Source organism: Hemicordylus capensis, chromosome 1 (assembly GCF_027244095.1).
Source record: "Hemicordylus capensis ecotype Gifberg chromosome 1, rHemCap1.1.pri, whole genome shotgun sequence".
Lineage (NCBI taxonomy): Eukaryota > Metazoa > Chordata > Lepidosauria > Squamata > Cordylidae > Hemicordylus > Hemicordylus capensis.
Genome location: NC_069657.1, coordinates 147,930,457 through 147,958,192, shown reverse-complemented (window position 1 = coordinate 147,958,192; position 27,736 = coordinate 147,930,457). Strand labels below are relative to the sequence as shown.

Genomic DNA, 27,736 nt, shown 5'->3' with positions numbered 1-27,736 from the left:
AATGCAAGAATTTCACACATGCATTTGCATGATGGATGACCATTGGAAATCATGGGTGTCCATCGCACAGCTGTGTGTGTGTGTGTGTGTGTGTGTGTGTGTGTGTGTGTGTGTGTGAGTGAGAGAGAGAGAGAGAGAGAGAGAGAGAGAGAGAGAGAGAGAGAGAGATTCCTGTGTTCTGTGCAAGGCACTCTTGCAATGTTCCACTGCAAGGCAGATGGAACATTGTGCAGTATGCCAGCCAACCAGTCAAGCTAGGTGGACCAATGCGCAATACAAGACAGTTTCACATGTTCACCCCATGCGGATTTCTTGCTCTGCAGGAGCCGTCCCACTATCAAGGACTGCTTTGCCAATCCGTGGCTCCAGGATGCCTATCTGATGAAGCTGCGGCGCCAGACCCTCACTTTCACCACTAGTCGCCTGAAAGAGTTCTTGGTGGAGCACCAGCGTCGGCGCAACGAGGTGGCCACCAAGCACAAGGTCTTACTGCGCTCCTACCATGGTGCCAGCAGCCACATGCCCTAGCCGCCTGCCCTGCTGGAGGAGCCACAGAACATTCCAGCAGGGGGCGTGATGGGCCAAGCACCCGTCCTCCCAGCCAGGGTGGGACTGGTTGATATACCTCATGGATCAGGAAGGGTCGTCAGCACTGGCCGCTGTCCTTCCCTCCACCCACCAGTCCTGGCATAGGCTGGCTTAGAAGGGTGGAGCGGTGCCTGATGACAGATTGACAGGATTCTCTACTGTGGGGTTGGGTTCAGGGAAGGGAGACTTGCTCTGGGAAATGCCTTGAAGCAGTGATGTTACCAGGCCAAGGCCAAAGGGAGAAACCCCCGAGATTTCCTCATTAAAACACCATCTCTCTCAGACTGTGCTCGACGGGCTGCATCAATATCCTGTATAGGTCAGGTGCCTCGGGGCAACAATCATTTTTGTTGAACAGCAGCAAACACAAAACATGGCCATCTGCACACCCATCTCTTCCCTCTAGACATCAACCTGAGTTGGAAGAAGACAAAGAGGGATCAGCCCTGAAGCCTTGCAATGAAGGCAAAACAGCACCCGGAAACTTGAATCCCCACTTGCGCAAACATCATGTATGTAGTGGAGGAGGGACGCGCAGGGATGGAGCACCGGTACATCTTGGCTTCTCTGGCTGTTGGGGTGGGCATGGCCATGGGGGCTGCCATGGAGAGCGCCTGCACTTCTGAATTGGCAACTGCATCACTGATAGACGTCATACAGCACAGGGATGGAATAGTTCTTCAGATGTCCAGTCTCCAAGGCAGGGGCTGGGGCAGAGGGCATATATAAGTTCATACCAACCCCACACTTAGGAAAACAGCCAATAACATGGAATGCCAGGGCAGAGAGAGACATCAAGGGTTAATGGTGGTAGTGCCCCTGGGGTTCCTCTCCACCCACATCTGCTTGAGTGCCCAGAAGAAGCTCACAATATGAAGTACCCACCAGGAGTTCTTCACAGTTTACTCTGCCGGCATCCCATTATGCAGCATCTTTTTCTTGCTGACCTCCATACACTTTGCACATGTTTTTTGGAAATCCACAGAGAGCTACACACTCTACAGTACTTTCAGTACCTTCAGCACTGACGCAGACACACACTCCTTCTCCCCCTACATACCTTCCTGAATCAAGTACATGCATCATACACCCTTTCCCACTCTCCATGTAATATTTACATACATGCATACACCCATCCGCCAATGCTTGTTCTGCCACAGTCCATCCTAGATCCGACGGAACACTCATAATGAATCCCACAGAAACATGCACAGAGCCTCTGAACTCATGCACCTTTTCCTTTCTCCCACTCACCCTTCCTAGCATATCTATCGTATCTCTGGTGTGGATTGGTTTCACTGTTAATAAGGAGGGCGATGGGATGGGCTTTCTGACTATCATGGCCCTCTGATTCCTTAGCGTTGTGGTAGTTGTGGTGGCTGACTGCATCTCTGATCTTCAGGTGCACTAATGAAGCCACACAGAGTACGGGGAAATGGATTTGTCCACATGACATTGAAAGAGCAGACCCGAGTCTCTCTATTTTGCTGTCTAGCCTGGCCTCCATAAGGATCCAGACTAGACATGGCCCACTGAAAAGAGCAGAAGACATTTGGAGAACTAGGTCTACAAATCGTCACAGCTGCAGACATTCAGTAGTGGGTGGAGATATTCAGGAGATGAAGAGATACAAGCCTGGATTTAGCACAGTTGGGAGTGTTACCTGTTGAAGAAAGCTAGAAGCAGACCCAGGGTCTGGCCAGGGCCCAGGACTTACTGCATGAATGCAACTCTCCTGTCCCGGCTTGGCTGTGTGAATCCACATTCATGATTTCCCATTTCTGTCCATGCCCCACCCCACGCCCAATGTGTTTTGAATGTGGAGGTGCTAATTTCCCTCTGGTGTGGAGCAAGCAAAACAACCAAGAGTCAAAATAAAAGGCAGTGGATAATCCAGATGGCTCTGTGTGGTCCATGGAGAAGCTGGGAGGTAATAGGAGACATCCCCTACAGTTAAGAAAAAACAACTTGCTTTATTTGTTCTCAGTGCTGGATGAGAGAAGCAGGAGTACCATCCACACTTTTGGATGCTGCATATAGCTGTACTTAGGGCCAGGAACGTGTTCTTTGAAAATGTGCTTGCCATATTTTGGTCAGATATACAATCTTCTGTCCAGAACAGAATTTAGAGGGAACTGGTTTTGGCAATTCACAGCAGATGACTATATACAATGCTGATTGGCTGACTTCTGTAACATCATGGATCTACTTTTTCTCAGAGCAGATTTTCAACTTGTAGAAAAGACAACGGATTTATACAAAAATAAAAGATGCTGAATAAAGGTTTACATGCTTAAACATACAAAGTTAAACAACAACAACAACAAAGGTAGATAGCTGGTTCAAAGCAAGGGGGAAGGAGCAAAATCAGCTTTCATATACCAGAGGTAAGTTTGTCTATTGCTTTTGGGGTAAGGCTCCAGGTCTCATTCTAGAGGAGAGAAAATAGATACAGGCCAGTGCCTGTTCCTTTGGTATATCTCTACCACACTACCTGCTTGTTTTAATTGCACTTGGGAAGGCTCTCACATCTGGGGAAGTTCTAACAGGGTTTTTGTTCTGGATGTAGGGTGCTTCCTAATGACTGAGAAAACCTAATTTTAAATAATATGAGATGCCATGGGTATAGGATTGCCAGCTTGTAGCTTGATCAGCAAAATACTATATTTATTATTACATTTTTATACTGCTAAACCACGAGCTCCCATGGTGGTTTACAAACAACAATTATTTGTAACAATAACCACACAGGTAACGATGCCTACCTCTATGCTGCGAAAAACTTCACCTAGTGAATCTGCTGTTAAAGGCACAGCAGCAGACCAGGTTTTTTCCTAGTCAGTTGGCAATTTTACATGGGTACACAGAGTAGCCAACCTGCTCCCTCCTCCAATAGTTCTTTGACCTTGTTCAGCTGCTTCTGAGTCTGTTTCTAGTACCTAAGATTGTGGGCAGTCTCTGCCACGAACACAGGCATTAAGCAAGGACCGGTTACAGCCCTAGTAGGGGTGGGGATTCTGTGTTTTCTGTACTCTAACCTCACACACACCTGGATGTGTTCAATCCATGCTTTGTACCTGCCTGTTCCTGCACGCAATCACCACTGCATCTGCTATGATCTCAAATCCCCAATTGAAGCAGCTTCGTGTGTACAGTGAACAGACTCCTTAAAGTCACTGCCAGCCTTGTAAGGACACAGCAGAATTCCAAATGGTGGGGGCGATGCAAGAGGGCAAATATGAGGGCAGCTTCACACAATCAACCTTAGGATAAGAGAAGCCTCCTTAAGTTGGGAGCACTCTGCACTCCCAATTTTCAATCGCACGTCAGTTAAAAACAAGGCTGGAGACAGGGAGCTTGGGCATGAGCGAAGCCCCAGCTGGGTACGAAAAGCGCACCCTTCCCTAGAGTTTGTTCCCAGGTTCAGAACAAGTGGGGGTTGGGATCGTCCTACCCAGCTGGGGCTGCGCTCACGATCAAGCTCCTTGCCTCTGGCCTTGTTTTTAACTGACATGTGATTGAAAATTGGGCGTGCAGAGAGCTCCTGAATTAGAGCAAGAGGCTTCTCCTACCCTCGTGTCAATTGCGTGGACTGCCCTATTGATTTAGAATTAGAATGGGTTAGAACATGTTGGGTTTGTTCATAAAATGGAATTTCCTAACAGCATTCAAAGGCTGGGGTTTCCAGTCTTCACCCACTGAGATCATCCAGACAGAGAGGACCGTCTGCAGTTGCCACCAGATCCCTGCGGTCTACACAGGGGTGGGCCTTCTCAGGGGAGGCCCTGAGACTCTGGAGTGCACTGAATTAAGAGCCTCCTCCCCATCTCTGACAACTTTTTAAAAGTCTCTAAGGACACATTTTTTCACCCAAGCATTTTAACTTGGCTGTGGTTTTAAATTGTTTTAAGGTTTTCATTTTTGTTTAATTCGTTTTTATGTTGCAAATTGCCCAGAGACAGAAATTTGGGGTGGTCCACACATACGAGAGATAGATAAATATTTATTTATTGTTGTTTTCATTTATTACCCATTCTACCTCTAAGGAGTTCAGAGTGGTGTACACGGTTATTCTTATCCTCACAGCAACCCTGTGAGGTAGGTTAGGCTGAGAGATACATGAGTGGCCTAGAGTCACCCACTGAGTTTCATGGTTGACTGGGGATTCGAACTCGGGTCTTCCTGGTCCTAGTCCAACACTCTAACCACTACACTATGCTGGCATAGTCCAGTATCCAGATGTTGGACTACGTGACTGGGGATGAAAGGAGTTTTAGCCCAACAACATCTTAGGACCCATCTAATGCATGGCAGAGCAGAGGATCACATTCACAATTATCCTAAGTCCTCAGTTTTGATTTTAAATGAAGCTAGCTATATGCGCTTCCCCACAAACACATTGCATCTCTAGTCTAATTTTTAGCTGAGGGCATATTCTGAACTGAGCATGGATTAAAGAGCCCAACAATCATTGATTCCTCCCACTTCAGTTCTCTCTCTTTAACCTCCTCTTCCCCAGCATGGAAAGCAATAGACACTTTGGCCATTTTCCTCTTATGCAACTTGGCAACTTATACATAAGCCCAAGCAGTTGAAGAACATAATCAAACACAGAGAAACCATAGGTAGCCATGCTGATCCATTAGTCCATGGTATTATTTTGGATAATAAAGTAAGAGCTATTCCAAAGCTCAATGTTTCTGTTCACACTGGGAAGGAGAAAGGTAAAACGTGATTTCCCTTGCCTTGGCTTGCTGAAGAGAAAGCTGTGGAGTAGTGTTTGAGATCAAGGGCTGAACTCAGGGCCATTGTGGCTGGAGAGGATGGTAGTCCAACTCCAACAACGTCTGGCCACCCAAGGTTGAGATCCTCTGCTTTACATCATCACTCCCTTGGGCCTCATTCTGGCAATATGTTTGGGGATCAATTCTCTCCGCTCGTCAGATTCGCATGCAGAAAGGACTGTCAGGAAATCAACCAGATTGTGTCAGATGTCATCCATATCCCTATAAAACTGAATTTAAAAGGTGAGAAGAGATACCACTTTTGTAGAAGGTTGCCGTTCGGATCCCCGCTGGTACTATATCGGGCAGCAGCGATATAGGAAGATGCTGAAAGGCATCATCTCACACTGCGCGGGAGGTGGCAGTGGTAAACCCCTCCTGTATTCTACCAAAGAAAACCACAGGGCTCTGTGGTTGCCAGGAGTTGAAATCAACTTGATGGCACACTTTACTTTACTTTGGATTTAGGTTAGTAAACAATGGATCACACCGAGTTTTCCCACACAGGGAGCTTTCCCACTCAGTGCTTCCCGCTCTCCGAATAACTGATGAGGGAAGCCACTTCAAATGAAATTCACAGTATTAGGGAAGCAGCCCCTCCCCTCTCTTCTGCAAGTTTTCTTTTGTGTAGGTTTACACACAGCTCGCTTCTGTGTTTTCCTTGTGGCCCATGGCTTCCTAGAGGCGGCGGGACACCACCACGCCTCCCTTTTCCTCAAGAGTTTAGTAATTAAAGCACCCTCTGTGATCTGGCTCTGTTGAAATCCACACACGCGCACACTTCTGCTTAATTGGTTTGTGGCTATGGCAGATTAACGTAGTAGCAAATGTAGCATTTGCTACAGGCCCCATGTTTTCGAGGGCCCCGCACGCCCGGCTTCCAGCTGCCCCTTCTGCTCTCTCTACTTGGTGCTTGGGGAAGAGCGTGCTGAGAAGTGGGCTCTGTTGGCTCCTGCCTCCACATGCCTCCGATTAGCAGCCACAGCTCAGCTGTAGTGCACCCCGCCCCCGTCAACAAGTAATGGGCCATCACTTGCTAAGTTTTCAGCAGATCTTTATCTTTATCACTCTCTGAGTGGCAGGGGGAGGGGGGCAGGCAGCAATTGCTTCAAGGGTTGGGTGGTGTGGCTAGCTGGGACAGGGAGAGAAAGAGATCATGAAGCTTGCAGGAGATCCTTCTCCAGCCCTGACTCCAATGTCTCCAAGGGGGGTGGGGGAAATAGGAAAATACTTTTTTACTTCAAGAAATCCCAGAAGCCAGAAAGAAAAATGTTCCAAGTGAAGCTGGAGACAGACCAGGCAGGCAGATCATCTGAAGTAGAGGCTAGGACAAAATTGAAGGTGCAGGCAAGTCTTTTTTAAAAAAAATCTCGGGCAAGGGAACAGGGAGAGAGTGCAGGAGAGCAGAACAAAGATACACACAGAGAACCCAGACCTTTTCCAGGGAGCCTTAGCCTTGCTTTCAAAACCTAAAGTTGCAGGTTGCTGATACCTTTTGGAACTTTCTTCCCCGAACCCCTTTCCTTCATAAAATTTCCAGTTGCGTTGCTAATTTTGGCCAAGCGAGTTGTAGCTGGGAGGAAGCACAGAGTGTCTTGCAAAGCTCATACAAGACCTTGCCGGTTACTTTTCTACGCAAGTCCCCCAGTCCTAGAATTTAGCACTCTAATCACTACACAGTTCTTCACTGGTTCTCAACTATGTGGGTATTAATTCCAGGATAAAAATCTGATGCAAGAGAAAAAACTTCTGACTGTAATGGCTTTAGTTTTGCTTGATAAGCTGCTAGTCTTGTAGTAACAATCATGCATTGTCCCAACCCATTTGCAAAGCAAATGGCTTGTTCTGCATTTGAAGCACTGAATTTAATGTATTTCCCTTGGGGCATGGCTGAAAGATTCCTGTAAATAGTAGACTTGCTGTGCAAGCCCCCAAAGGGGCTACAGGTAGTTACTTTGTACATTTTTTAAAAAAATTTTTAAAAAGTTTGTGGACCTGCCGGACTGGACCCAGTGGTCCGATTCCGGTCTGGACGGAACCGGGGTGGGGTGGGTTTCAGTTTGATTACAAACCCACGAACCCCCGGATCGTGGACCGCCGGACCAGTTCTGCACATCCCTAATTGTAGATTTAAATGAAAGCAGAACTAACAGACTATATGGTTTGTGCCTTTTTCCAATCTTAGGGACTTAGGGACATAGGAAGCTGCCATATACTGAGTCAGACCATTGGTCTATCTAGCTCAGTATTGTCTACAAAGACTGGCAGTGGCTTCTCCAAGGTTGCAGGCAGGAATCTCTCTCAGCCCTGTCTTGGAGATGCTGCCAGGGAGGGAACTTGAAACCTTCTGCTCTTCCCAGAGTGGCTCCATCCCCTGAGGGGAATATCTTACAGTGCGCACACATCAAGTCTCCCATTCATATGCAACCAGGGTGGACCCTGCTTAGCTAAGGGGACAAGTTATGCTTAAATTTAGGGCCCCTTTATAACATATGCTACAGGCCCCGCACTAGCTTAATCCGGCCCTGAATTGTGGATCAGACCAGAGGCGTAACTATAGGGGGGCAGGGGGGGCACGTGCCCCGGGCGCCATCTTTTCTGGTCACGTGGGGGGCACCGCCATGACAAAAATATTTTTTTATTTTTTTTTTTGTTAATTTTTTGTTAATACAAATGTTTCCTGCTCCATGCAGCAGCGCTGCAGCAGTCAAGGGAGCGCGTCGGCGCCCCCTCCCCCATGAGCGGTCCCTTCTGTGCCGCCCGCGCCCCCCCCCCCCATTTATTTCTTGTCACCTGGCGGCCAGTCAGTGGCCTGGCTTGGCGGTGGCAGCGGGCGCTTGTGAGGAAAAACCTAAGTATAATGTAGTATGTTGGAGGTGCGGGGGGGGCGCCATTTCAGTGCTTGCCCTGGGCGCCGTTTTCCCTAGTTACGCCTCTGGATCAGACTGCCTGTTTGCCTTCAGCCTTGGCTTTCTATTCTTCCCCTTCCCAAGCCCAACAGAAGGGGGGGGGAGTCTCCCCAGCATGTGTCAGCCCTCCTGCAGGCATTGCAGCTTGGACTGCATGCAAGGAAATGCTCATTTTATGAAAAAGACTGTAAATCCTCTACCCAGATCTCCTCTGCCCCAAAAACTTTCAAAGAACAAAAAGCCTGAAAACTGGGTTTTCAACTCTTTGCCTCAGGGTTGAAGGCAAGGCAGCTAGGCAGCTTTGTTTTTGCACCCCATATAAGCATGACTTGCTCTTACCATGTTAATGTGAAGACTGATGTCAGTGCCTTGCAGCAGATTTTCCAGGAAACTTCGCTGAAACCCAGCCTTTTAAAAACTCGGAAATGAACCGGAATGAGATGAAATCCAGCAGGAAAAGCCCAATTTGTGTCTGGGGTGCTTCCAAAGACATTGAACTGACCTCAGCGGGAATCCGGCTATAGTGAGAACATATGCTCTCCCTTCTGGAGGAGATTCGAGGTAAAGCCCCGGCATGGCAAAGCTCACGGCCCACTGATGTCTCCTCTTCTGAATCTAATCCCATCAGCATTTCAGAAGTTGTCCCCATGCACTCCCCTGATCGTAGCACCTGCTTTTCCTGAAACTGTCACTACAGGCACAAGATACACTACAGGCAGGGATAGAGTAGGGATGTGCATGGAACCAGTTTGATACTCCCTTCCTGAAGCGCCAAAAATGGGTTCAGTCCATTGGAGTTCAAACTGGTTCAAAGGGTGGGGGGTTGCTTTGAGGGACAGGGAAGGCACTGCCTACCTGTCAGCCCTCACCCCGCCGGCAGTCTCCAGAAAAGCAGGCATGCAGAGCTGCAGCGTTCCTGCTGACAGCCCCGATCAGTGTCACCACGCTCATGGCCAACGTTCGTGTGTGTGCCATGCACATGCACATCGGCTATGAGCATGGCGAGGCTGATCAGGCTGCAACTAGGAACACTGCAGCCCAGCACGCCCACTATTTTGGAGAGTGCTGGCGGAGGAAAAGCAATGGGGTGGGGGCTGACAGGTAGGCAGCTCCTTCCCTGTCCCTTAAAGATACCCCTCACCCTCCAGGGAGTGCACAAACTAGTTCATGCACATCCCTAGGACAGAGATGTGGTTTCACTTCTGAGTGGCAGGTACCAAGGCAGATAGACAGACAGCCTATCCAGATGACCCAGGAAGGCAAGACAGCATACAGTTCAATGTCTTTATCCTAGTTATCAAAGAAAATCCACAGTGAATCAGAATTTTATAACCAATAAAACCATTCAAGTTCCTAGAATTGTCCAAACTAATATGGACCAGGACAGAAAGCTAGGCTAATCAAGCAAGATGTGGTTTCCAGACCCAATATCTCTGAATTTCTCTAAAACAGGCAGCTGCAAAATCCAAAAACCGTCATAATACAGGAGTCTTTCCCTTAGAACATAAGAGCAGCCCTGCTGGATCAGGCCCAAGGCCTATCTAGTCCAGTATTCTATTTTCCACAGTGGCCCACCAGATGCATCTGAGAAGGCAAGAGGTGAGGGCATGCCCTCTCTTCTTCTGCTGCTGTTGTTCCCCTGCAACTGGTATGTAGATGCATCTTGCCTTTGAGCTGGCCTATAGCCACCAGTCTAGTAGCTATTGATAGACCTATCCTCCATGAAGTCTGTGGTGCCACCCAGACCTCAATATCACATACTTCAGCACTAGATTTTGCCATTGGGAATGAGTGACTTCTCCCTTCATGCTCAAAAATGTGACTCCAAACATTGACACTGAGTTGTTTTTTTGCTGGATATGTCACTTCATTCAATTCACAACATTCATTGTGGGCATTGTGAGAAATTTGATTATAGAAATGCCGCTGTCACCTTTAGACAGTGTTGTCATTAGTGATGAAATATACAGCTATTCCCAGACCATTATGTGGAGTATTTTACATTTTTAGACTGAGGTTGGCCCTATGCACTTAAGCCACTGAACAAACCACAGTTCCCCAAAGTGGTTTAATTTAGGGTCAAACTAGGTTGTCACGGAAGCAGCATATTGAGTCGTGTTTGATTGTCAAAGAACAAATCTGCAAATTTGCAAAGAGCTCTCTTGTGAAATAAATGACAGATGGTTAACAGCCCATTAACAGGAATGAGGAAAGTTCCAGTGATTGTTATTGGACTGTATGGACGACAGAACTGTGAGCGGCACCAACCTGGACTAGCCCACAGTGCCATGACAAGGAGAATTCTAGCTGGTATAGCTTTTCCCATCACAGGAACACTGTGTAGGGAAAGTACTGCTAGTGAAATTATCCCTCCTGTGTCGCAAGTACAAGAGCTCTCAGTCTCAGGGCCTTAACCTGGCATTAGGAGAGGATTGGGCATTGGCAGGCCAGCATGCCATTGCAGGGGAAAGAGTCCAATAATTTAGTTACTGTTTTCCCTTCCAGAGTTAACAGGGTTTGTTGCACTGTCAACTCTCAGGCCTCGGGGAGTAGTTCCAGCTCCCCACTGAACCTAACCATGCTCCTTTGTAATGGTTCAAAATAAGGTTGGTTCAAAATAAAATCAAAATAATCCATGATTTGATCATGGATGAAGTAGCCGACCTGCTTTGTATAACTGAGACCAGGTTGGGGGAGGATAGTGGTCCTGTGTGGGCCGAACTTCTTCCCCCAGAGTACTCTGCTGCTGAGTAGATTAGAGGAAGTGGGCGGGGTGTGTGTGGGGTGGCTGTGATCCATAAGAATAACATCTCTCTTAACAGGATCCCTGTGAGAGAATTGCCTTATATTAAGTGTGTATATGTTAGGTTGGAGACTTGGAATAGATTGGGGATTTCTGTTGGTGTAGCATCCATCCCGCTGCCTAACAGACTCCCTAACCGAACTGGCAGAGCTGGTTGCTGAATTGGTGTTGGAGTCGCCCAGGCTTTTGATGCTGGGTAATTTCAATATCCAATTTGGGACTGGCTTGTCTGGTGCTATTCAGGAGTTCATAGCAGCCATGACAACTATGGGCCTATCCCAATTAGTCCTAGGACCTACACACGTTGCGGGTCACGTGCTGAATTTTGATTTTTGCTCGGATCAGGAAAGTGTTCTGTGGGTGGAGTTTCCTGTAGTTTCCCCATTGTCATGGATGGACCATTTCCTGGTTAAGGTTGGTCTCACAGACATATCTGGCGCCGGCAGGGGTGGTAGACCCATTACAATGGCCCACCCAGGAAGGCTGTTGGATCCAGTAGGATTCCAAAGGAGAGTTTTGGAGTTGGTTCTGCCGGTGATTCTGTTGATGCCCTGGTGGCTACCTGGAACAGGGAACTTACCAGGGCAGTAGACATGATCGCTCCTAAGTGTCCTCTCCGACCCACTTCAAAATTAGCTTCATGGTATACGGAAGAGCTACGAGAGCTGCAGGTAGGTGACTGGAGCACAAACAGAGGAGAACCCATCTTGAATTGGATAAGACACAGCATAGAGTCCATTTGAAGGCCTATGCAGTGGCAATACGTGCAGCAAGGAAGCAATTTTATTCTGTGTGTATTGCATCTGCAAGTTTTTGTTCAGCAGAGCTGTTCTGGATTGTTGGTCGTTTAACTCAAACCTGTTTCAAATCTGCTTCTGGAAACAATGTCTCACTGTGATGCATTCAGTCTTTGCAGATAAAATCTCTCACATTCGGGCTGATCTGGACTCCAATATTTCTGCAGGGCCAGTTAGGGAGGTGTCCAGCAATGCCTCTTGCAAGATTAGATTGGATCAGTTTCAGTTTGTGACTCCTGAGGATGTGGACAAGCTGCTTGGAGCAGAACGGCCTATCACCTGTTCTTTGGATCCTTGCCCGAAATGGCTGATATAATCTTGCAGGGAGGTTGTTGGAGCTGGCCTAGTTGATATTATTAATACCTTGCTGAAGGAGGGCAGAATGCCACCTTGTTTGAAGGAGGCAATGGTTAGACCTCTTCTTAAGAAGCCTGCTCTCTGGATCTCCTGGTGATGGATAATTATAGGCCAGTCTTCAACCTCCCATGGTTGAGTAAGATGATTGAATGGGTGCTGGCTGACCATCTCCAAGCAGTCTTGGAGGAAACTGGTTGTCTTGACCCATTTCAAACTAGCTTTAGGGAGGGCTATGGAGTTGAGGTGGCCTTTGTTGGCGTGATAGATGACCTTTGCCAGGGAAGTGACACAGGGATTCAATAAATCTAATTAAAAGTCTAGGTGAACAAATTTATCTTAAATGACTTTTTAAAAGTTGTGAGGGATGAAGAAGCTCTTATTTCAACAGGGAGCACATTCCAAAGCCTCGTGGCAGCAACGGAGAAGGCCCGTCCCTGAGTAGCCAACAGACGAGCTGGTGGGATTGCACTTGTGGGGAAAAATCTTCCCTTGAAATACATCAATATTTGAATAGCAGAGGGACTTTTGTTACAGAATCTTCACTAAGACATTCAGTCCAGCCCTTGAACATCTTAGTGATGAGAGTTATAAGAACTGCTTACAGGCCACATGACCAAATTGGCATATTCAGAACGTGAGTTGAAGAAATCTATGCAGAGCTCTGTACATGATGAACTGGGTCACCTAATTCCCACAGCACAGGCCCAGTTAGGTTTGCCAACTATTTATTGACCCTGCTCCAGGGCCAGCCCAAGGATTTTTTGTGCCCCAAGCAAAGCCTGACTTTGGCACCCTGTCTCCTTTTACAATGTCCATTATAATGCACTGTGGCCAGAGGCAGCCAGCTAGGAAACTAACTGGGCATGTGACAGGAATGGGGAGCACCCACTCGCTCACTCACCTGCCCAGTTGCCCAGACGATGGGAGGTGCTCGCGCGGGTGATGAAGATGGGTGGCAGCAGCGCCCTCTACCCCTGCTGAATGCTCTCCTTGCCTCTTTGTTGCTGTGGCCATTAATGGTGGGGCAGCACACAAATGCCCATGGACTATACTTTCGATTCATGGGGCAGCACATGACGCAGGCCGTTGGTGCCCCTCCCCGCTTGACGTCCTAGACGACTGTCTAGATTGCCTAGTGGATGGGCCAGCCTTGCCCTGTTCCTGTACAAAAAGAAAAGTAGCCTGACACCACAGAGGTTAAGCAAGTGAACTTTCCCCCATCATTTTACCATTATGTCAAGAAAAGCTACACTTGCTGAATTTTAGTGTGTTTTTTATTTTTAAAAGCACAGGAGTGGGACCAGTAAGAAAAAGATGACACCCTTGTGTCCAGTCTTCAAACCAGTCCACATTCACTAAGCCACCCATTTTAGTCTTCTCATGGTACTTTTATGACAACACAGTTTATTGTGGGTTGAGTTACAAGTTAGATGCATGGTGCATCATTTCATGGGTTTTCACTCATCGTGTGCTGAATTCTGCTTGGATTCATTCAAGCTACATGTTCAAAATGCCTATTTGGTTGAGTGAACTGGCATATGGACTGCCATAAAAAGCCCAATGTTTTCATACCCCATGCTTTATTTTTGAAATCCAATAAGGTTTGGATTCAATGGCATCACAGTTGTGGAGCAATCTCCCTGAATATATCAGTCAAGCTTCCTGTTTGCCAACATTTAGGCATCTGCTGAATACAGTGTTCTTTTGTAGGACCCTTAATCTCGCTTGCTGTAGATGGTTTATTGCAATACTCGCTGTTTTCAATCTGAGTGCATATTTTACTATGGTTGTTTTTACTGGGATTTTAAATGTTGGTAGCCACCTTGGCAAGATGCATCTTACAAGGTGGCGTTCATACACATGCATGAAATAAACACACATGGAGCATTTTTGTGCATACCCAAACTTCCATGAATCACTCTGTAATCTGCTTGGTTTCACCCACCACTATACAACTGAAAGATCTGGTGTGTCAAAGTGTGTTAAAGTCACTTGTTAAGACGTTTATCATAACTACTGAAATGGTGCATTGTGGAGAGTGCTGATGATCAGCATGTAGATGTGGAGGCATATTTTGCACTGGCTGCTTGCTCGGTTAATGGCGTGTTTGTACAGTTTGTCTTGCATCTTTGAGGAAAGCTCCGATTCTCACAGGGGCATAGCGACAATTGAGCAAGGAGGGGACAATTGTTCCCAGGCCCCTGCAAGGCTCCTGCTCATCATTAGATGGAGCACCCCTCCTCCTTGCCACCTCTAACACCCAGCCAGTGAGCGAAGCACTCGCCGGCTGGGAGCATGAGGCACAACCCTCTCCTCTCCAGCCAGTGTTTTATGCTGGCTGGGGAGGAATGGAGTCTCCTCTCTCCCCCCACCCCATGCAATGGTCTCTCCTCGGCGTCTGATGTCAGAGGCAAGGGGGCAGGGCCAGTGCAGAGAACGGGGCTTTCACAATCTTGACATAGTTTCAGTTCCTCATTTCCCCTGTCAGCAGTTGGTGGAATCATTGAAAGGGAGCTCCTTTCCAGGGAAAGGAGCTCACTTTCAGCAATTCCACCAACCACTGACAGGGGAAATGAAACTACGCTGAGGCTGTGACAGCCCTGTTCTTGGCACTGGTCCCGCCCCCTTGCATCTGACATCAAATGCAGGGGCCGTGGCTTGGGGTGCATGCGTGTTTTGCGCATGCGCAAGAACACCCAGAAGGCACGGGAGCTACCGGTCAGACCTTGTCCCCTGACCCCCACAAAGCTCCCTACACCCCTGGGTTCTCTCACCAACTGTTTGGTTATCCTTTAATCCTCCTGATGTCATGCACGCGTGCGCACGCGCACGCACACACACACACAGCCATACTCCTTCACTCCCCCTCCCCCTTGATCCTTCCAGATCCTTCCAAGGCAGCAGCATGTTTTGGTAGCAACCCAACAAGGAAGGCTTGGCCTGCCACTCCCCCGTCTCTGTCTCTCGGCCAGAGGGCAGGAATGGTGCAGCTGCTCCATCTTGGTCCCTCTGGGCTGGTCAATGTGATTACACAGCACTGAGCTGCAATCAGCGCAGCCCCAATTCTCATAGGTACCTGGCAACAGGCTATATAAGGGAGTGTCCAGGATTCCCGCCTGGCCAGGGGGCACAGCCCCCACCCCTATGCCAAAGAAGGAGACGTCCAGGCAGGAATGCAGCTGGGGGCATGAACAGACCTGACTTCTCCCCTCCATAGATATAAATTTGGGCGGGATGAGGGGCTTGTGGCCTTCTCCATTACAGCGGAGCTGCACGGGTGCTATCCACGGTAAGAGACCTCTGCCTTGTGAACAGAGACAGGGACCTTAGAACCCTCCGTCTGATGTGGACACGATGGTACAGCTGCTAAAGATGCCCAACAGTTCAAGGGGACACCTGGCAACTCTGTCTGAGGGTTGGCTAAACCAGGGTTTGCAGTAATGAGGGGGAAACAATTTATGCTCCTTACTCTCAGGGGTCTGGAATGATTTGCCTTGGAAGTTTCTGGAAGAGTGAGGGATGGAACTCGCTGAGGCATCTTTGTGCTTCACAGGGCAAGCAGATTGGAGATGCCCATATCTTCCTGAGATGGACATTGGGAGTCTCATGTGAGGGTGGCAGGGGTCAGCTGCATTGATGTGTAGGGCTTTTCTCTTTCTGATGCCCAGCCTGTTGTTCTTCCAGATGTCAAAAGCTGCTCCCAAGAAGCCAGCCCCTCCCCCAGCAGGCTTCACCTTGGACATTAATGACCCTCAGGTGCAAAATGCTGCTATTCGCATCCAGGCCTCCTACCGTGGGCACAGGTGAGGGAGCAAGTATTTTATGTATTTATTTAGTGCATCTCTATACCGTCTCATACAGAAGTCCTTGGGTGGTTCACAATGCCAGGTGGGAGGAGGAATCAATGGGCAGGGGAAAGTTGCCTGCAGCCTCCTCTTCTCACCTCATGCCTCTTGCAGGCTTTGCAAGGAGTGTGAGAAGAGGTGCTTTTTGAAAAGTGTGCAGGGGCCAGATGGGCCCCCAAGACCAATGGGGTCAATGGGGGGTGCATCTTGCTGCCTTGCTGGAGGCCCAGTAATCTGCCACCTGAGCCGACTGCCTCACCTTGCCTCATGGAAGGGCCATCCCTGTCTGGAAGCCAGATCGGGCCGCAAAGGAGTGGCTTTAGGGATGTAGTCAGTGGGCAGTTCTCTGGCAGGTATGGGGACTGGAGGTCTGGACTCTGCAGTTTCCTTCCAGCCCAGAAGATTAATCAGGATCTGGAAGTTGTTTGCATGCAGATTCCAAAAGCATTTATGTCACAGTAAAATACATGGATGGGGAAAGAGGTGTTCCTCCCTTTCCCCCAGTTAGTGTTAACTCCTGCTAACTGGGCAAAGGGAGACCTTTTTAACGTGGTGAGTCTCTTTATTTAGCAGGGGGGAAATAACTGGCCCTATCCACCCCCAGCACAATACCTCCAGGGACTGTTGCTGGTGTCTGTCTTATGTTTCTTTTTAGACTGTGAACCCTTTGCGGACAGGGAGCCATCTTATTTACTTATTTGTTTTATTTGTTGTTTCTCTATGTAAACCACTTTGGAAACTTTTGTTGAAAAGCAGTATATAAATTGTTGTTGTTTTTGTTCAGCATCCCCCGTGGATCCTTGAACTTAATTGCATGCTTGGTCACACCCCGGTCCCTCTGCTCAACCACACTGCCAACTAAGTGCCCACCTTAATTGCTGACCATTCCCACTTGCCTTGGAATTATTTGCAGAAGGTGAACAAACTAAGCCATTCAGTCTAAGCAAGCAAAAGAGGAATCCAAGGCAATTATCATCCTTTCCTCATGGGTACTTTCCCCTTTTATACTTTTATCAGTCTCTGTTCTGTGGTGTGGGAAGGAAGGGGAGCAGAGCAGAAAGAGGTTATCTGATTTTCCCAGTCAGCCGACTTTGATAGTATGGATATCCGTTAGAAGGTGTACTGTGTAAATATTGTTAATCAATTATCTTACAAAGTTGACTTTTTGCACCTTGGCAAAGTTGACTTTTGACAGACAGGCAAGTGGGGTGGCCATTCCAAATCATACACATCCCTTCGTCTTAAAAGTGGGTTGCAAAATTGTGCCCCATGTGGCTGTTTCACCCAGTAATGCTGTCATCACCACCTGCTTTGCCCCTGATCTTTCTTTGTGCTCTGACCTTGGGTACCGATAGAGGTAAGGCCAGACTGCAGTTGTTCTCAGTTACGAGGGGGGAATGTTGTAGCATCCCAAGAAGAGTCTTGAATGCCTGCTGCCTACGCTCCTTCTCTCCACTCCTAGGTCCCGCAAGGAAATGAGAGAGAAGGGCCCCCCACGGGTGTTGCAGAACCTCAAGGATCTGGTGTTGATGGAGGGGAGCGCAGCCAAACTAGAATGCCGCATCAGTGCCTTCCCTGATCCCTTTATCCGCTGGTCCAAAGATGGCGCAGAGCTCAAGGATGGGCCTAAGTACCGTTACATCTTTGAGGACCCTGACATAGTAGCCCTGGTGGTACGTGACGCTGGCCTCCCTGACCTGGGCAAGTACACCATCTCTGTGAAGAACCCCTTTGGAGAGTGTTTCGACTCCGCGCGTCTCCTCATAGAAGGTAATGGGGCCTGCTGCCCTTCCTTGCATAGCCACTCCCCACCTTCTAAACATAGCCACAGGCATCCCCTGGGCAACCAAACCATTCTGGCAAGGCTCCTCTTGGTAACCGAGCCTGCCTGCTCCACTCCTTCAAGTCGTAGCCCGGCCCATTGCTATTCATAGCTTCCCATCTTGTGTAGAGAAAACCTAAGCCATGCCTCTGACAAGACGTAGCTTTTCTCCTTTTACCCTTGCCTACCAAAATCCCCTTTCGTAACTGTTAAGAAAAGTAGATTGACCCCGGGGTCCAAAATGCTGGGTAAGATGGGCCTCCTGTGTTCTGATCCAGCAGGACCTTTCTTATGAGACCACCACCCAGAAGAGGTCTAGTTTTACATCACTTACCACCTTCAGACCATGTTTTGAAAGGGATGCTTTAGCTCAAAGAAGGGCATGCCCCTGGTCCCAGTCAGGGTGGGTTCAGATAACCTTACCCCTGCAAGCCATATAGCACCTGTATTGCCTCCATGCTGATCCTCAAATCCAAAAAGCAACTGGGGAAACTTCAGAGTTATAACAGAGTCTCCATCACTGCAAGCTATGCAAAACCCTCAACAAAGTAGCTTTTGTGGGTAACTGCATTCCTTGATTCTGATTGTAGATTTCTGCACTGAATCTGAAGCCCAGGGAGTTCCTTCCCCATATGGATGTCTCAACAATTCCATGGGATTAGCCAAGTGGCAACTAGAGGAGATGCCATGGCCACACTATAGAAACATTGCATGGATAATCTCAAAGATGATATACTCAAACCCAAAGACACCTCAGCTCTGTACAGCCCAAGAATAACCCTTTCTAAATTTTTAGCCATGCAGACCTATCTTACATTGGATGGGTGGAGGGGGTGTGTGTGGAAAAGGCAACAAGACTGGATAAACAGACAGGACAACACATCTCTGGGAGCAGCAAGAATTACCTGTAAGGGACCCCAGGGTGCCCTAAAGTCCACAGGGTGCCTTAAAGTCACCCAGGCTAAAGCCTGCAGTCTAGAACTCAACTAGAACAATCCCTTGCCTCCCATGGGGCTCTTCATGAAGACCGCAAAGGAAGAAGAACGGATCACAAAGGCATTATTCTTACCCATGTCCTCCTGACCTTAGCCGAGGAGGGCCAGGTGCCTTCCTAAGAGGAGGGCATCACTTTTGCCCCAGGACAAAGCAACTTGTCACAAAACCCATCGGCCCAGCATTCGGTTAACAGTGCTGCCAGAGCAGAGTTTCCCCTTAGGCAGAAGATGACCAAGACAGGAGTTGTGTCCTGGTCTTACCTTCTCTGCCTCTCCCTCACAGTGCCTGCAAAAATCGAGAGAGGCCCAGACAGCACTAAGGCCAAGAAGGGCAGCACAGTCAATTTGACAGCCCACATCAGTGGAGAGCCAGCGCCTGACGTCGGCTGGGCCAAGGATGGCGAGGATATTGAAGAGGATGATCGGTGAGTGGAGTTCACGATGGGCATAAAAAGCACAGAGCGCCTCAGAGCAGCAGTTCTGTGTGGTCGAGTAGGCAGCAGAGAAACAGGAGTGGCACAGCTGCTTCCCTTCCCTTGCTCACATGGCTGTGTCCAGGAATGTTCTGGAAGTCTAGGGATCAGCATGGTTGCCATCATAGTTTGCATTTGGGAATATCTCCTCCAATGCAGAACCCCAAGAATGTAAGCGTTCGTCCTTTTTAAAAGGGGGAAGTCTCTAGTCTTCATGGTTATTATGGAAAACCCGGCATCTGTCGTTTTTCTTAAAAACACAGACCCTTAGGTGGGGCTTTCAGTAATGGGCAGGGTGGGGTGTGTGTGAGATTTCTTCATTTAACACAGGCCCCAGGCTGCTCCTTCAGTGTTTTTGTTTGCTTACTTCACATGGGGCAGGGCAGATTGGATGGAATTATAGACAACCAGAGCTGAGTATCAGGACTTCCTCTATAGCCACTCTATATGGTGGTGGTAGGAGGAAGAAGAGTGTAACAGAGGAGAGCTTTGCAGCCGTGGGAGGGCTTAAGAGAAGCCACCACCACCCCTGCCCCATTAGGCACAGCAGAGCCTCTGATGGGAGACTTCTACCTTTCCCTTCCCTGCAGACTGTACTACAATATCGGCAGTGACTCAACAACTCTCACCATCAAGAAGGTGACACCGGCTGATGCTGGGAAGTACGAGGTCTTTGTGGAGAACAGTCTGGGCATGGACCAGTCCTTTGCACGCCTTGATGTGGTTTGAGCTCCTGCCCTCCAGCTGCCTAGCCCCCCCAAAGAAACTCTCTGTGCCCGCCTAGCATGGCCCAGCCAGGGGGTTGTGTTGCCCAACTCTGGGATCTGGCTGAGCATAGAGAATGGCACTGACCAGCCCTCAGAGCTGGGGAAAGCAAACTAGACCCTCCATGGTGCTATCACGGCCTTTTGTCCCTCTCAGTTGCAATTGAGAGCCTTGCTGATTCTCTCCTTGGGTTATCTCACCAACACAATTCTGACTTGCTGGGTGTACACCGTTCCCCCCCCCCCCGCCCGCCCCCAACTGCCTGGCAAGGATTCCTCACCCAGCCCCAGGGCTGAATCATTTTATTGGGCCCATGAGGTCATGATGACCTGGCCAGCTAATGGCTTTGCCCTACATGTGCCATGGCAGCAGCTCCTGAAAAAGCCTCTGTGGGGGGGGGGGCACAGGAGGAGCTTCCAAGGCCCTACGCACCAGCAGCTTTTCCTCAGAACTTCAGAGATCATGAGCCATCCCAGAAGCCTCCTCCGGGCCTGTTTTCTTGCTAGATGAACTCAATAAAACTCAAGTTGATTACACAAAGGGTCTTGTGTGTATTACATGCAATTCCAGGCACAGACACTGAAACCCCCAGAATCTCATCTGTACGTTCTAGAGGTGGGAGGTCACATTTCCTCCTAGCCATCACAGTCAAAGTAATTAATTCTGCAAGCTGCCTGTTCTAAAACATCAGTAACCAAGTTTCAGGGGACAGCTCTTGCAGGGACTTTTGTGCCCTGCCTAATTCCTTATTTCTTACATATAAACACACACCACAACTGACTGTCCTGCTTCTCCATGCTCTGCACTTCCCCTCCCTCATATCAATTACAAGATAAGAAATCTGAACTTCCTTTCTCTAGAACTCCCACAGCTGTTCAATTAAAAGGTAAAGTGGAATGGCAATTAATTTTATTCATTTATTACATTTATATCCCACACTTCCTCTGAAGAGCTCAGAGCAGTATACATGCTTATTTTTATCCTCACAACAACCCTGTGAGGTAGAGGCTGAGAGATAGATCACTGGTCCAGAGTCACCAAGTGAGTTTCATGGTTGAGTGGGGATTCAAACTCAAGTCTTCCCGGTCCTAGTCCAACACTCTAACCACTAGGCTATGCTGGCAATCCTATGCATGTTTATTCCCAGGTAGATCACATCATGTTCATGGGGTATAGGACATAATCCCGCTGAATCTAAAATCTATCTAGTCCAGGATCCTGCTTCCCACACTGACCACTTGGATGCCTCTGAGAAGACCACAAATAGGGCTTAAAGAAAGGCAATCTCCCCACCATGGCAAACAGTATTCAGTGGCCTGCTGTCTCTGAACCTGGAGGTAGCAACAAACAACTTTCATGAGCACTGATAAGACTTCTCCATGAATGTGTCTAAATTTCCTCGAAAACCCATCTGAACTAGTGACCCTTGCCACATTTTCTGAAAAGCAAATTCATAAATTAAATATGCACTGTGTGAAGAGCACTCTCACCAGGGGCGTAGCAAGGTTGGAATGGGCCCAGAGACGAGATTTTAAAATGCCCCCCCCCCCACTCAAAGTCCAGGGCCTCCACACACCCCAGGCCCCCAAGGATTTAAGTCTGATATTCCAAAGTAAGTATGCTGCCTGGAAATACATTTCACTGAATACACACACGCACACGTCACAATATATAGTGATATACATTGAGTACTAACTATATATTTGTGCAACTTTTAATGCCTAGAACACACTAGCAACGCTAATTATTAAAATGGGCCCCTCGCTGCAGATTAGCAAAGGAGACTTTCAACCATGCAGGGTGAGCCTATGTTTGTTTTCTCAGAATTCTGAACAAATTCAGTCAAGTTCGATTCCAGGAGGTTTTTCACAGGAGGCTTTTAAAGCCCTTTAACACACATCTCCTCTGGAATAGAGGTGCTGCATTCACATGTTGGCGAGATTTACCCTGAAGTTATTGGGGAGCAGTTATTGGGGAGCAAGTTATTTGGGAGCAGTTCACACACAAGAAAAATAAAATAAAAGCACAAGACATGCTTCACACTCACACCTTCTGGGTTGCAAAACAACTTGAACATAAGTGCATTTATAGATGAATGAATGAATGAATGAATAAAATAAATATAATACTGTTTCTTCCAGAAGTTTTTGTATTTTTCTGCCATGAAACAAGCCACTTATAGGACTTTTTAGATAGTTTTTTTTAAGTTAGCAAATTTTCCAAGCTGTTTAAAAATAAATATTCAGAGACTTCTCAGTCCCTCCCACCCCCCCATATCAAAGCCCTATGGCAAGCAGATGCCTATATATCCTGGGGGTGGGGGGAGGTAACCACAAAAAGGAGTTCACACTCTACCTGGCAGCAGGGGGTCTTCTGCTGCAGAGAACAGTGGAGGCCTCTCTGGCTGCCTCCTCCTTCCTGGCTGGCTTGGGCCCTACTGGAGTTCAGGCTTCACAGAGGCCTACACCAGACCTCCGTGGAAGCCCCGCCCACCCGCCAATCAGCTGAGAGGCGGGAGAAAAGGAGCTCTTGGCAGCTTGCCTGCTGCCTGGATTGCGGGCCAGCAGAACAAGCAGGAGAGACGGCGAACAGGGCAAGTGGCTGAGGGGCCTTGGGGCTGGGCAGGGGGCAATGGGGAGTCACGTGAGGTGCCTCTGGGGGGGCCCTCCAGGCAGTGGGGCCCCCAGACAACTGTCTCCCCTTGCCCGATCGTTGTTACGCGCCTGACTCTCACCTGTCCTGAATCTCCTGCCAGCCAGGTTCCTTGGATGACCTCAGGGTGTAGTGTTGGAGAGGGAGAAAATGTTCTCTCTACCCACTTTCTTCCTACTGTGGGCTTATTCTTCCATCTGACAGCTGGGTAGGAGCTGCATCCAGCCAGGCTGCAAGCCCCACATGCACTCCCCAGAAACAGTGGTATGTTGGCAAAAACGGAGGGAGGAGGAAGGTGAGCCTTGGTCGGGGGAGGACAGTGCAAGGCATGCTTTTCCTCCACCCTTGATACAGTGCTAGGCACACAATGTGGGTTGTCCACCACCATCATACCCAGATCACTAGCACAGGTCACGGCGAGCATGTCCCTCTCCTACTCCCTTGTCTTTTGCTGGCATGTGACTGTTTCTTGGGAGTGCACACTTGGGGCTTGGAGCCCAACTGGATGCTCCTCCTACTCAGCAGGTTGGGAGAACAAGCCCCATGAGTAGTAATTTTATCACTCTCCAGCATATCCTCTCTCAACTGGGGCGGCCCTTGCATGAGGCAAGGTGAGGCAGGCAGCTCAAGTGGCAGATTTGGGGGGCACCAGCCGGGTGGCAAGAGGTCCCCTGCTGCTGCCGCCACCATCAGAGCAGCTCTGGGGCCAATCTGACCCTTGCAAGGAGCACTTCCCCTCATGCAAAGCTTGCTAGATGCATGAGGAGAGAAGAGGAGGCTGCTGGGAACCTTCCCTCCTCCCTGCCCCACCCCCCATGCCACTTTTAGAGCTTGCAAGGGTTGCTTTTGAAAGGAGTGTGGGGCAAGGCAGCATTCGGTGCCTTGCCTCAGGCACTGCAATATCTTTGGCTGCCCCGGCCCCTTAATTATCATTTTTCTAAATGAAAAAGGCCTAAACACTTCCCCCTTTCCTTGAAGGAGCTCTAATTTTAAATGTAATTAAAAAAAAAGAAATGTAAATAAATAATCCCGATAGATAAATGTGCATACACTGGCAGCTCTAACAAGCAACTTTGGGCGGGCTGGCTGGCTGGCTTGCTTGCTAGAGTCTCAAATGTCACTTTCTGCATTAAACATTTGGGGCCCTTCCAGAGACCTTCTGTAGGTCTTTGCATTGACCTGCACATGGAAGAGAAACAGCAGTCTACATGCAGCAGTTCTTCTCACGTGTCTTTTGTGTCCTCCTGCTGTTCTGTTCCTCCCACACTAGGGGGCAGCATGTTGGCTGTCTGTACCTCCCCTTGTCCTTCCCACTGTGCCCACCAAGACTGTCTTTAAATTGAAATTCTGTTGTCATGCACGTCCAGAGCATTTTTCTACCCCTTTTGCTGAGACTTCTGTGAAGGTTGGGGCTCTTCCACATGTTGGTATATTCCAACCTGAGTACAAATTACAATTTAAAATAGGACACTCACACCACATACAAGGGCATCGTGTGATATTCAGTCCACTGTGACACTATCATGTCTTTTCAAACTCATTTTCTTTTAACTTGGAAAATGCCACAGTCATTTCGCAAATTGCCACAGATTGTCAGCAGATGACGCTAAAAATATTACATGACATCCTTGTATGTGGTATGGATTTCCTGTTTTATTTTTCATCACAATTTGCACTCAAGTTGGAATATATCACTGTCTGGAAGAGCCCTTGGAATGAAATAAACATTTGATGTGGTTTTAAGTATTCCCTGGCTTTGTTCTCTTTGCATTGTTGCTGATGATCAATTAGTGATCAATCATTTCCAGATATCCCTTGGTTCATTCCCCTTTCATGACTTTGTTGGAACCCTATGCATATGTTCCTGGGAGTAAGTCCTATAGTAGATCTTACTTCTGAGTTAGCAGCCATATATTTTGTTGTTGAGAGGCAATTTCTGCCTTTTTATTCTTAAATTTTTGTTAAATTGCCACTCTTAGGAACATAGGAAGCTGCTATACATCAATTCAAACCATTGGTCCATCTAGCTCAGTATTATCTACACAGACTGACAGCAACTTTTCCAAAGTTACAGGTAGGAGTCTCTCTCAGCCATCTGGAGATGCCAGGGAGGGAACTTGAAACCTTCTACATGCAAGCATGCAGGTGCTCTTCCCAGAGCGGCCCTCTCTCCTAAGGGGGAATACCTTACAATGCCCATATGTAGTCTCCCATTCAAATGCAAACCAGGGCAGATCCTGCTTAGCAAAGAGACAATTCATGCTTGCTACCACAAGACCAGTGTTGCTCCTGCTCTCTCACTTCCTCAATCCTGCACTCTTTCAATCACTGCAAGAAGAGAATGAGTGTTATATTAAAAGTAAAATGTGCTATCAAGTCGATTTCGACTCCTGGTGCCCACAGAGCCCTGTGGTTTTCTTTTGGTAGAATACAGGAGAGGTTTACCATTGCCTCCTCCCATGCAGTATGAGATGATGCCTTTCAGCATCTTCCTATTTTGCTGCTGCCTGATATAGTACAAGCAGCGATTCGAACCAGAAACCTTCTGCTAGTTAATCAAGCATTTCCCCGCTGCGCCATTAGGTGGCTGTTACTGGCCTAGCAAGCATGAGGTTGCTGGTTCGAATCCCCACTGGTATGTTTCCCAGACTATGGGAAACACCTATATCGGGCAGCAGCGATATAGGAAGATGCTGAAAGGCATCATTTCATACTGTACAGGAGGAGGCAATGGTAAACCCCTCCTGTACTCTACGTAAGAAAAAACACAGGGCTCTGTGGTCGCCAGGAGTTGACACTGACTTGATGGCACACGTTACCTTTACAGTCATAATAGAGGTAAAACAATTATCTGGAGTATAATAAGAAACCACTAAAATGCCTATACTTTTAAAAATGTATTGTCAGACTGCGGTGAAAATTGCTCCCCTTCTGAGAGCATTATACCTCCAAAATTTCTGTCAGTCAGGTGTGGGGATTTATGTGAAGATAATCCTTCAGGGTCACCTCATCCCATAACATGTTCATTTCTTTGCAGAATGGGATGAAACTTGTATGCATGATAGAACCTTCTGAGGCCATAATGCCCTCAAATTTCAAGAAAATTCTACACACACTTTAAAGTTTTGAGGCTTGACTTTCTGCCATTTAAATCCTTGAGATCAGAGCACTTGGTATGGAAATAACTTTTTATTGACAGCCCTATGTTTCCTCAGAACTCATGGTCCTGCCCCCCACCCACCATCTTGGGAAGAAGCCTCATTGGCAGCAGTGATGCTTATATTTGAATAAACATGAACAGCAGTAAACTCTTACTTAATTTTTTTTTTTTTTAGATGGGGTGGGGCAGAGAATATAACAATAGTGATAAAACTGGTTTTGGTGGCACAGGTGTAGGAGAGGGAGGCATGCCTTTGGAAGCCAACTCTCCATAAATCATCACCTACCTCAAATTGCACTATGATCCATCTACACCTTTCTTCATTGCATGATTTGCTCCACAAGTTTTTCAAGATAGAATAAATGAGGTCTGAGAAGGGATGGGTATTTAATGGGAGTAGCACAGATTCTACATGGAATGAAGAGATAATCTCTGGACACTCAATAAAATTTAAAATAAATATTTTTTAAAAAAGATTTCCACCCATGTTTTTGTACAAAGGTGCAATCTGATTCATATGCTTTCGGCTTTTGATTTCAATTGCATTTGCTTTAGTCTTTTCAGACACGTTCATGTTTCCTCCTTTTTTGTTGCGCTGCGGATTGGCTGGATCATTTGGCAGATCAAAGATCTGCTGATATGTAAGGGCCTCATAGATAGACAGACAGACAGATTTATTTCTGCCCCATTTCATTGCTTGCACAATCAGAACAAGCACAACAGAAGGAGCTGCGCTTCCCCATTGAACGAAATCATTCACTTCAGTGCAATCCCATTTGTTTACTACAAGGCAACGGATCAGTCCAGGACAGAGAGAGAGAATGGTCACTTAAGAGGAAGTCCATTGAACTGAATCGTTTACTTCAGTGCAATCCCATTTGTTTACTGCAAGGAAGCCCATTGAACTGAATCATTTACCAGCAAGCATATGGTGTGGATATGTAAGGCTACATTTAAAAAATATATATTGCTCCATTTCTTGCGCAAGGGCGCAATCTCCTCTTGATTTTGGCCCTTGGTTTTGCCTCTGGAATTTGTGTGTGATGCCATTTTTCTCCCCATTTCATATGTTTTCACTCCGTTACATGTCCGCTTTTGGTCTTCGCTTATTATGATCACATTTGTCTCGGCAGTTCCACAGATTATACAGCAGGGAGAGCAAACGCCTTTGGCTCTGTTTGCCGCGATTGATGTGTGTGTGTGGGGGGTCAGTTATCCTTGCTCCTTCTATGCTCAGAGGCTGCATCGGTGCTGTGCAATGCTAGCTGCCGCCGACAGCTTTGGGATTTGAACAGAAGAGGAGTCCTGTATAGGTTTGACTAAAACATCCTCTCTTTTTTTTGCAATGAACACAAATTGGAATCCGTGCTCACAGTTTGATATCTTACTTTTCAGTGTTGGGTTTTGCCTCTCAAAGGGGCATTGCCTCATAGATGCTGTCGGTGTTTGGGGACATTTGTTGGTCTGGTTTTCAGTGCTGATGGCTGCAGTTCTCAATGATGGGCTGGGAATTCACCATCCCTGCCCCTCCCAGGCTTGGCGGGCATCTGCCCCCACCCCACCCCGCCAATTGCAGCTTGAGAGAACAGAAGAAAGCTGGTTGGCTTCCTGGACGAACCTGGCAGAAGCGGGGAGTAACTGCCATTACCCATCCCCAGCATGGCTGACTTGTGGCACATAGAACTGCGGTATCAGTTAGCAAAATGCTGCTGGAAAAGGCATGTGTGTTCCAGCCCAGCATGCTCTTTCTCACAGTGCTCAGCCACATGCTTCCAGAAAGCGCCAA

At 47.8% G+C, this 27,736-nt stretch overlaps 2 protein-coding genes across 9 annotated transcripts in view; both read left to right on the top strand.

The window, feature by feature from the left end:
- Positions 1-2,482, top strand: part of SPEG (striated muscle enriched protein kinase) — a 164,949-nt gene extending 162,467 nt beyond the window's left edge. For all 7 annotated transcript variants that reach the window (XM_053284322.1, XM_053283565.1, XM_053285046.1 and 4 more), the window contains one exon: positions 324-2,482. In XM_053284322.1, the coding sequence (XP_053140297.1) occupies positions 324-528 (205 nt within the window). In that variant the 3' untranslated portion in view covers positions 529-2,482. The remainder of the gene's footprint in view (positions 1-323) is intronic.
- Positions 2,483-2,626: 144 nt separating this feature from the next.
- Positions 2,627-20,649, top strand: SPEGNB (SPEG neighbor). 2 transcript variants are annotated; one of them, XM_053289875.1, is made up of 5 exons: positions 2,627-2,975; positions 15,923-16,041; positions 17,546-17,853; positions 19,184-19,325; positions 19,964-20,633. In XM_053289875.1, the coding sequence occupies exons 2-5, from the start codon at positions 15,923-15,925 to the stop codon at positions 20,100-20,102; spliced, it is 708 nt and encodes a 235-aa protein (XP_053145850.1). In that variant the 5' UTR covers positions 2,627-2,975; the 3' UTR covers positions 20,103-20,633. The 2 variants fall into 2 exon arrangements, with proteins under 2 accessions (XP_053145850.1, XP_053145094.1); XM_053289119.1 differs by lacking the exon at positions 2,627-2,975 and having other exon boundaries at positions 15,610-16,041; positions 19,964-20,649.
- Positions 20,650-27,736: the final 7,087 nt, after the last annotated feature.

Excerpts from the sequence above, each read along its gene's own strand:
- SPEGNB (XM_053289119.1), top strand. The coding sequence starts at position 15,875 with ATGTGTAGGGCTTTTCTCTTTCTGATGCCCAGCCTGTTGTTCTTCCAG. Across the intron at positions 16,042-17,545 it reads GCCTCCTACCGTGGGCACAG|GTCCCGCAAGGAAATGAGAG; the intron begins GTGAGGGAGCAA and ends CTCCACTCCTAG. Across the intron at positions 19,326-19,963 it reads GATATTGAAGAGGATGATCG|ACTGTACTACAATATCGGCA; the intron begins GTGAGTGGAGTT and ends CCTTCCCTGCAG.